At 38.6% G+C, this 10,610-nt stretch overlaps 1 protein-coding gene across 1 annotated transcript; it reads left to right on the forward strand.

Annotated features, from left to right (window-relative positions):
* Positions 1 to 4,405: 4,405 nt before the first annotated feature.
* On the forward strand, positions 4,406 to 8,919 carry LOC121572583. Its single transcript, XM_045222330.1, has 5 exons — positions 4,406 to 4,821; positions 5,536 to 5,886; positions 6,082 to 6,213; positions 8,390 to 8,424; positions 8,782 to 8,919. The coding sequence occupies exons 1-5, from the start codon at positions 4,449 to 4,451 to the stop codon at positions 8,917 to 8,919; spliced, it is 1,029 nt and encodes a 342-aa protein (XP_045078265.1). The 5' UTR covers positions 4,406 to 4,448.
* Positions 8,920 to 10,610: the final 1,691 nt, after the last annotated feature.

Consider the following 10,610-nt stretch of genomic DNA (forward strand, 5'->3'; position numbering starts at 1 on the left):
TTCTGGGATTTTTGCTCACCGTTCTTGTGATCATTTTGACCCCACGGGGTGAGATCTTGCGTGGAGCCCCAGATCGAGGGAGATTATCAGTGGTCTTGTATATCTTCCATTTCCTAATAATTGCTCCCACAGTTGATTTCTTCAAACCAAGCTGCTTACCTATTGCAGATTCAGTCTTCCCAGCCTGGTGCAGGTCTACAATTTTGTTTCTGGTGTCCTTTGACAGCTCTTTGGTCTTGGCCATAGTGGAGTTTGGAGTGTGACTGTTTGAGGTTGTGGACAGGTGTCTTTTATACTGATAACAAGTTCAAACAGGTGCCATTAATACAGGTAACGAGTGGAGGACAGAGGAGCCTCTTAAAGAAGAAGTTACAGGTCTGTGAGAGCCAGAAATCTTGCTTGTTTGTAGGTGACCAAATACTTATTCTCCACCATAATTTGCAAATAAATTCATAAAAAATCCTACAATATGATTTTCTGGAAAAAAAAATCTCAATTTGTCTGTCATAGTTGACGTGTACCTATGATGAAAATTACAGGCCTCTCTCATCTTTTTAAGTGGGAGAACTTGCACAATTGGTGGCTGACTAAATACTTTTTTCCCCCACTGTAAGTGTTGCTCTCCACTTTCTGGAGGAACGTGTTTTGAAATCATTGGAATTAGAGTATTATAGCTAAGGAGATGGAGAAAATTCTGGATTTGATTGCAAATATGCAGACGGAGTTGAAAAAAGAACACACAGAAGGCTGTTGTATAAAACACCTGTCTCCGGATTACATCTTCAAACTAAGGGCAACTATGGCATCCGTGACAAAGAGGGAGAAGCGTCCATCTATGTATACGGATAAGATAGTGTAGCTAGCTACATTTTCAGATGTTACACATTTCTAATTTTGTCAGAAAGTAGTTTTCATTTCAAGTTAAAGTGAACTGTTAGTTAGCTAGCTAACGTTAGCTGGCTGGCTCACTAGCAAACGTTACGTGTATGATCTGTGTAGTTATATTATTCGTATCTCAGAGCCATTTGCTTTGCTAGTTATAGCCTAATATTAGCAAGCTAGCTAGCTAGCTAACATTGAACCTGGTTGGTTAGCTACCTGCAGATTCATGCAGGGTAGTAACGTTATGAGTTGGGATTCTGGTTCATTGTTTAACTAGCTAGCTACATGTCTAAACAAAAGACTCCACTATGCAAGTAACCATTTCAATAGAATGCTCATGATGTCAATGCGACAACTGTCAATAGATGTAGCAGGTAAATTCACTCTGGCTATCTATTCCGATTTCAGAGCACTCTCGTCTGAGTGTGCCAGAGCGCAGAATAACTGACACATTTCCGAACGCTCAACACCCGTTGAATATGGCCGGTGTCAGTAAACGTTGGCAAAAAGCGTAATTCAATTGTTGCCAGCAGCACAGTTGCAGTCACCAATGCTCTGGATAACATAAAAACAGCCTACCCAGCTCTGCTAGGGCGAGCAAAATACACCCGTAGTATAAACTAGCCTTTAGTCTTTAAATCTTTGGTTGTTTAGTACATGGTCTCATATGTTAATCCTTAAAGAGATGGGTGGGGCTAAGACTTCAGAGGGTGTGAACAATGCTGAATGGGTGTAGACAAAGAAGAGCTCTCCAGTAGGTGTACCAAAACATTCAAGTGCCATTTTCTCAAAAGTGAGGTTACAAGTTTATCAACTTTCAAAGTAGAATTACTTTCCCATTGTTCCTCAACTGTAGTGTATGATATACCATTTTCTAGCTCTGAGTCTCTAATTTTATTCATTGTAAAAAACACAATTTAAAATTTTGCTTCAGAAGACCGAATCGAGCTGGTTGTTCACATATTCAAACTTGCAATGTGACAAAGTTGTGCAACACATGTTCAAGCTGTACAACAACATGAATGGACAGTGTTTGTTAAATTCGTGACCTACCAGCCAGCCAATCAAATCTGAACATCCAGATCAGACGGTAACGGAGATCAAACAATGAAAGCAAACGCAAGTTTCCTTTCTCTTCAGTAGAGAGACTGCATTTCACACAGGTCAATCTCATCACTTGAAGAAACAAGCAAGATGAACAAACTTCATCTTTCTTTTCATTTGGAAAGCTTGTAAGTAACATTTAAATATCTTATAACTGTTAAACATACATTACAGGTTCTTACTATATTTGGTATGTGTTTTCAACATGGTACATTTATTATTTTAATTCAGGTGCATCTCAAACACAAATCATTGTTCAGCCTGCTTCTTTCCAGAAGGAGGCAATGTGACTATTGATTGCCACATGACCAGTGAGAACATCAACTACATGGTACAAACTCAAAACCAGCATAGTGCTTCAATTCATTGCTAAATCTTCCAAGTACCAGAGTGATGTGCAATTCTACAATGAATTTGATGATGGGCGGTTCTCTGTGTTGGCTGGCAAAACACATTTCACCTCAACATTTCTGCCACAAGGCAAGAGGACATTGGGACATACAATTGTGGGAAGATTTTCTTGAATCATTTGCTGTTTGCTGATGGAATCTTGTTAATGCTGACAGCTGAAAATACTTTATTTTGTTTATATGCTGTATGTACTCAGCATATTTGTAATTAGTTATTTTATTCCGTTGTATCTATTATTTAACTTTCTTATCAGGCACAACTTAAAAGAGAAAGACTGATATACAACAACCTGTATCTGAGTCAGTCCAGCCAGGAGACTCTGTGACTCTGAACTGTACAATACACACTGAGACCTGTGCAGGAGAACACAGTGTCTATTGGTTCAGACATGGTTCAGGAGAATCCCGTCCAGGAATCATTTACACCCATGGAGACAGGAGTGATCACTCTGAGGCTGGGTCTCCTACACAGAGCTGTGTCTACAACCTCCCCAAGAGGAACCTCAGCCTCTCTGATGCTGGGACTTACTACTGTGCTGTGGCCTCGTGGGGAGATTCTGTTTGGGAACGGGACCAAGCTGGACATTCACGGTAATTCTTTGACTTCGTTTGTGTCATGTTACCTGAAGAAATTACTATTACTATATTCATTTAATGTTGCATTGATAGATAATGAGCATAATAATTCAAGTAATCCTTTGGGTTCAGAATATGTTTTCCCCCTGACTCCTACTGCTCTTGCACTGGTCACATCAAACATTGTGTTTGTGATTGTCATCATTCTACTGACATGTGGGATATGCAATGAAAGGACCAGGGGGCCTAAAGGTAGAGTCAGGCTTGCTGTTGTTCTGCATGTTTCATGCATATGACTAGTTACACTAATATAATTGCTGTTGTGGAATTTTTCGTTGACTATAAATGTTTACGCTGTCCAAGCCATATTGATTGTTTTAGCGAGATATCTTGTATATGTAAAAAAAATATGGTCTTCTTGTTTTTTATTTTAAGATGCAACTGATAGATCACCATCCCCAACAGTCGATCAGGTAAACTCTTTGTTGTATCACTTTTCTAGTAGATGTGACCAATATAATGTATTGCTATGGCTCCACCTCTCTCACACAGAATCAAAACAGTGACGTGTTGAACTATGCAGCTGTGAGTTTCACCCCCAAGAAGAACTCCTCCTCCTCTAGAAGAGCAAGAGAGAAGACCAGCAGAGAGGATGCAGTGTACTCTGAGGTCAGATACCTGCAGCAGGAGTTAGACATGTGAAGAACCTCACCACATTGAATGGAAACCACATCCATATACATTAGAAATAACTTTGAAGGCCTTGTGATGACTGGTAAAACAACTGCCTTCAGTACATAAATAACAGCTAAGTAAAATAGGAAATAGGTCTACTTGTAACCTAGAAAAGCAACTTGTATTAGAATATTCGATGAGTAGGCTTTCATTGTTTCTCTACTGTCTTAAATATGCAAATTGCCTCTTAATTGAATAAAGGTTGCTGATCATAAATTACTGCTTCCTTTATGAGTTTGTTATTACACCCTAGTGTATTTTCATAATATGTTATGCTAGTTGAACTGTGAAGTCAAAGACAGGAAAGTCCCTAAGTAGGATTGAGTTTACTAGCTCACAACATGGGTGACCCTCTGATCCTAACGTCATATTTTCAGGTTGTCTTTTCTTGTATCCATTCTTGCAAAGTGACACTGATTCAAACTTCATAGAAAGACTGTTCCTGTTCCACATATGACCTACTGGGCAGCCAATCAGGTGTTCAGCGGAACAAACAATCTGACAGACCAATCAGACACAACCTAGATCTGAACAATCAGACATAAGATGTGTGAGTCTGTGACAGTACAGGATGCACTAAACAAATCACTCCTGCTCCAGAAAAGCTAGGGTCGAAGTCAAGATGGTTGAGCTCTTGGTCTTTCTCCTTCTCTGCAACTCTTGTAAGTGACACATTTCCTAAGAAAGTCTACTTTCAAGCTAGGTTCAATAATATGTGTTTGGTATACTGTCTTTTTGTCAATGGAAATACCTGATTTTGTTTCAGATGTGACTAAATCATCTGAGATTTCTCAGCCTGCTCCATTCCTAGCAGCAAAGTTGGGGGACAACGTGACAGTTGAATGCCATGTAACCAGTAATGTTGATCACATGGTGTGGTACAAGATGACCACTGGCAAGAAACTACAGTGTGTGGCAAAGGCAAACATTCATTACAAATATCTCAACTATTTTGATGAATTCAAGGATTGGCGTTTTGCTGTATTGATAGAAACAAGAAAATGTCACCTAACTATATCTGCTATGAAGCCAGAGGACATTGGAATATACTACTGTGGAGTTTTGCGCTTACACTTTGTAGAGTTTGGACCTGGAACTGCCTTGATGGTTAAAGGTAACGATAACACAGTATTTACAATGAGTACGTTTACATGCACACTAATAATTTGATATTAACTGATTATGGCAGAAGGCTGAGTATGGTATTAGTCTTGTAAACACCTTACTCTGCTTATCTTAATCGGCTTACGGTCATTATCGTAGCAAGCATACGCCGATTAAAACACCTGGTTTTCTGAGCAATCTTTAGAATTATTAGGACATGTAATCACTTTAATCTGCGTTCCAGCGGTGTGTTTGATCTGTGCATGTGCTAGCACCAGCCAAGCGAGCCTACCCCTTTAGCGCGAGTGAAGTGAGTTCAGAACAACTGAATGTATGCATCTTAAAAGTAGTTTTCACATAGCTACAAACTTTGTATGTCCTAACTCAGAATGACATATGCTTCCCAAAAATAACATGTTCGCTGTGGTCAAACTTTTATTTTGATTGCCGATTTTCTGCATTTATCAGAGTGCTTTCAGGTTGCCTGATTTCAGATGTGTCCAGTAAACAGGATTATTAGGGAAATCGTCATTTTTGCAAAGCATGTAAACTTTTTATTCAAACTGTTATATTAATCTGACTATCCACAATAATCACATTATTGTGTGCATGTGACCGTACTCAGTATTAGGAGAATCACTTGTAAGAGTAAAACAAATGCTGGTAAATTATTTTCAATTTTTTTGTGGATGTAATATTTAATAATGATTTATTAATTTCAAAGGTGCACAGTTGAACACTGATACTGTTGTACAGCAGCCTGTGTCTCAGTCAGTCCAGCCAGGAGACTCTGTGACTCTGAACTGTACAATACACACTGAGACCTGTGTAGGAGAACACAGTGTCTATTGGTTCAGACATGGCTCAGGAGAATCCCGTCCAGGAATCATTTACACCCATGGAGACAGGAGTGATCAGTGTGAGAAGTTCCCTAACGCTGTGTCTCCTACACAGAGCTGTTTCTACAACCTCCCCAAGAAGAACCTCAGCCTCTCTGATGCTGGGACTTACTACTGTGCTGTGGCCTCATGTGGGGAGATACTGTTTGGAGACGGGACCAAGATGGATATTGAAGGTAATTCCCATTTAATCTGTAAATTGCCACAATGAAATATGCATGAGAATAAAAAAAAAATATATTACATACTTTTGTCTGAACAAGATAAAGCTATACCATCATTAGTTTATTGGTGCAATATTTTACTTTTTGATGATCTTACTAATAAGAGTTAATTAATACAATATGAATTTACCAATACCTTCTCCACAGTTCCAGAGCATAATTCCCCATTTGATCTGAGTCCTACTGTTCTGTCGTTGGTGGTGTCCAACATCGTTTTGGGGATAGTGACCCTTCTGCTGGTCTGGGCACTGTGCAAGACTCGGAACAGAGATAGTAGAGGTATTTCTTTATATCATGTGTAATGTTTCATGTCAATAAAATGTGACCGATCGGCTCAAATCGGTCTTATGTAGCACAATTTGAAATTGTGTTTTTTACATTGGATAAAAGTAGAGACTCAGAGCTAGAAAATGGTTTATCACACACTACAGTTGAGGAACAATGGGAAAGTAATTCTGCTTTGAAAGTTGATAAACATGTAACCTCACTTTGGAGAAAATGGCCTTTGAATGTTTTGGTACTACTACTGGAGAGCCCTTCTTTCTCTACACCCATTCAGCATCGTTCACACCCTCTTAAGCTTTAGCCCCACCCATCTCTTTAAGGGTTGATCAGAGCGTTCTGTCCTAACACCAGCAGTCAAGCACCAAAGCTAACTGGCTAACGTTGGCTAGCTTGCTAGCTACTTCCAGACACAAATGAGAGGACAGCTCACTGACCATTTTACTTGCCCTAGCAGAGCTGGTTAGGCTGTTTTTATGTTATCCAGAGGGTTGGTGACGGCAACTGTGCTACTGGCAAGAATTTATAATTTCTTGCCAACGTTTACTGACACCGGCCATATTCAACGGGTGTTGAGCGTTCGTAAATTCGTCAGTTATTCTGCGCTCTGGCACACTCAGTCGAGAGTGCTCTGAAATCGGAGTAGCTAGCCAGAGCGAATTTACCAGCTGCGTCTATCAACAGTTTTCATTAACATTTTATTGAAATGGTTACTTGCATAGTGGAGTCTTTTGTTAAGAAATGTAGGTAGTTAGCTAGCTAAACAATTAACCATAATCCCAACTCATGATGTTACTACCCTGCATGTGTAAGGGGTGGTGTGAGGTGCGACCCAGGTGCGGTGCAGGATAGGCAAAGATGGTGAAACAAGGATCTTTACTTGTGGTCCCAAAGCCAGGATACAAAATAACAGACTTATCACAAAAAATAAAGGTGGAGCAAATTGGCAGCAACTAACTATGACTGAAAACAACAATGAAACAGGGAGAATACTTCTCACGTACCTGTACTTCCGTATCGTGATCAGACACTGATTTGTACTGCTTGACATCAAGAAACTAGCAGAGAAAACTGAGCAAGGGAAGACAGGGAAGTGAGGACATAAATACACAGGTGACCAGATAGACACAGGTGACACCAATAGGATGATGATTAGTCCAGACTGTGAGTGAGGAGGTGCATAAGGTTGTCGGAGGATGACACGTAGTGGGTCGCTCCGGAACTGTGACCCCCTCCTGTAACATGCATTAATCTGCAGGTAGCTAACCAACCAGGTTCAATGTTAGCTAGCTAACATTAGGCTATAACTAGCAAAGCAAATGGCTCTGAGTTACGGATAATATTACTACACAGATCATACACATAACGTTAGCTAGCGAGCTAGCCAGCTAACGTTAGCTAGCTAGCTAACAGTACACTTTAACTTGAAATGAAAACTACTTTCTGACAAAATAAGAAATGTGTAATATATGAAAATGTAGCTAACTAGACTATCTTACCCGTATCCATGGACGGACGCTTCTCACTCTCTGTCACGGATGCCATGGTTGCCCTTAGTTTGAAGATGTAATCCGGAGACAGGTGTTTTCTCCATCTCCTTAGCTATCATACTCTAATTCCACTGATTTCAAACCTCGGTCCTCCAGAAAGTGGAGAGCAACACATATGCAGTTCTATTACGCTATATATATTTTTAAAAAGCAGTGTTAGACAGAATTACCTACACATACTGACCAGCTCAAATAGCCAGAAGTGTGCAACATGGCAGACCAAGCCCACTCATTATCTCAGCCAATCATGGCAAGCAGGAAGGTTCCTGTCTTTTCTGTGGCTAAACCGACTAGGCTCATAATTTTAAATGTTTATTCTTATTTACAGATGGCATACAAGTTTGTTATTAAGGCACATGAAAGTTCACATGTTCCAGAAGGCATTTCTGCCAAAAAACGCATTTTGATTTAAAAAAAAAGTTTGCTTTCAAATGGCTCTCCTGTGAAGTAGTGATGTGCGACATACGCCTCGTTTCCTGAAATGAGTCACAAATGTACATTTTGCAAACATCAATTAAACATCAAACTTATAAGCATAGTTAATTAACTACATGAGGTTAAACCGAAAAATAGATTGTCTTCACATTAACAGCTGGCATTCCTCTATTTCAATCTCTTTCAAGGGAGGACAGATGTCCCGAAGTCCCAGGGCAATCAGGTAATTTTGTCAATATGTATACATACAGTATATATTCAGTTTGTACAAGAGTGTTTCTTTACAACTGCTATTTAACTTTCCTAACAGCTAGTATTCAGCTTATGTGTGCTTTTTATGTTATTAAGCTTTTTTTGGAAGTAACAAGATGTAGCCTACTGATCTTTGTGATCGTTGTTCATTTTTCCATGGAACTTCTGCCTGTCACTGTTTCACTGACTGTCAGGTCATTGTAGTGGGTGTACAGTCTGAACAGTCCTGTCTTTTGTAGAGTGTTTTCTTCCACAGGAGAATAGAAACATTATATAGTAGATCATGATATCATCATAATGTATTTCCTCATGGCTCCACCCCCCTCAGAATCAAGACAGTGACGTGTTGAACTATGCAGCTGTGAGTTTCACCCCCAAGAAGAACTCCTCCTCTAGAAGAGCAAGAGAGAAGACCAGCAGAGAGGATGCAGTGTACTCTGAGGTCAGATACCTTCAACAGCAGTGAAAGGTATCACCACTGTCACAAAGACTCCAAGAAGAACCATTTAACTATTGGTAGCCTAATAAAACTGCTTTTAGTAACTGAAATTGGTATGGAATTTACAATGCAACAAAGACAATTTTACTTTAACATTGTCTATATGTTAGATTTATATAATGATCCTGTAATGTCTTAAATAGCCATAACTTTTTACAGCTTTTTATTGTAACAAATCTTTATTGTAACATCTGATAGAGAATCCCATTTTTGCTGTATGACTGTGTGTTTTTAACATAATAAACCATTAATTTTTACACTCCGTACATCTCTATTCTCTGTCTGCAGTACATTTCTGCGACCACATATACAAATATACAATATGATTAATAACCTCTTAAGGATCAGACTCTTCTTTTCAATTTCTGCCTAAAATGACATACCCAAAATCGAACTACCTGTAGCTCAGGACCTGAAGCAAGGATATGAATATTCTTGATACTATTTGAAAGGATACACTTTGAAGTTTGCGGAGATGTGAAATTAATGTAAGAGAACATAACAAAATAGATCTGGTAAAAGATAAAACAAAACAAAAACATACGATTCCTATATTTATTTTTGCTGCATCATCTTTGACATAAAAAAGAAAAGCCATACATTCAGATACGAAGCTGGATGTAATGTAGATTTTGTCTACAAGAGGGCAACAATGTATGTGCAAAGTTTCAGACTGATACCTTCAAGAATGAGGGAGCTACATAATATTTAGTATGAAGTTACCCAGCTGTCCCTCACGAGTTTGCCCAAATGTACCCAAGTGGCCGAATTGGTAAATTGATACATTTTCAAGTACATAACTATAGAGGACATACAAAAATGCTATGGTAATACAAAATACAAGTTTAAACACTCCCAGGAATGTCATACATGATGGATCATTAGCTTCCCTACATAAAAGGTACTGACAGGAGATGCGACGAGAATGCTGATCCAATGCCTCCCAACAGAGAAGTAGATGTTGGATCGTATCATTGTCGAATATTCTGGTATAATGAATAAGGTTTTGGTGATGGTCCATATCTCATGATTCAAGGTCAGTGAAGAAACAGAAAGTTTAGTAGTAAACTATGTTTCCAATTTGAATTTCTGAATGTCAAAATGTTGTGTGGTTCTCTTTAGCCAATGAATCATCAACTCAAATAAATGGAACCAGGCTGGACATTGAGGGTAAGACCTTTTAAGAGCTGATTTTATATATATGGAGATATTTTTTTATACAAATTCTGAAAATGATGTCTTCTCCTCACACGGGGCACCAAATGTAGCTACAGTTATTATAAATTATATGTTATGGGTATTCTGATCAGCAACCTTAAGAATTCCCTATTTTTAAATGTATGTATGTATTTTTCTCCTTCTCAAGAGAATCAAGCAGGATTGCTGAATTACATAATGTTTGTTCTGATTGTTATCATTATTATTTTGATAGCAACACACATTATCTTGTGGAGGAGAGCGCTGCAAAAAAAGTAAGTAGTGTGATTAAGTTTGACTTTGTTATACTTTATACAAAATATATGATATATGAATGCCATATATTAATGTAATGAATTAATATTATATCATGTATGAATGCCAAACAATAATACACAACAAATATATGTTTTGTTTTTCAATTAGGGGTGACCATGGACACTTCACTCACAGTCCAAGTG

This window comes from Coregonus clupeaformis, chromosome 8, assembly GCF_020615455.1.
Source record: "Coregonus clupeaformis isolate EN_2021a chromosome 8, ASM2061545v1, whole genome shotgun sequence".
Taxonomy (NCBI): domain Eukaryota; kingdom Metazoa; phylum Chordata; class Actinopteri; order Salmoniformes; family Salmonidae; genus Coregonus; species Coregonus clupeaformis.

Coding starts and splice junctions, on each gene's coding strand:
- LOC121572583 (XM_045222330.1), top strand. CDS start 4,449: ATGGAAATACCTGATTTTGTTTCAGATGTGACTAAATCATCTGAGATT. Junction 5,887..6,081: donor GACCAAGATGGATATTGAAG/GTAATTCCCATT, acceptor CCTTCTCCACAG/TTCCAGAGCATAATTCCCCA. Junction 8,425..8,781: donor CGAAGTCCCAGGGCAATCAG/GTAATTTTGTCA, acceptor CACCCCCCTCAG/AATCAAGACAGTGACGTGTT.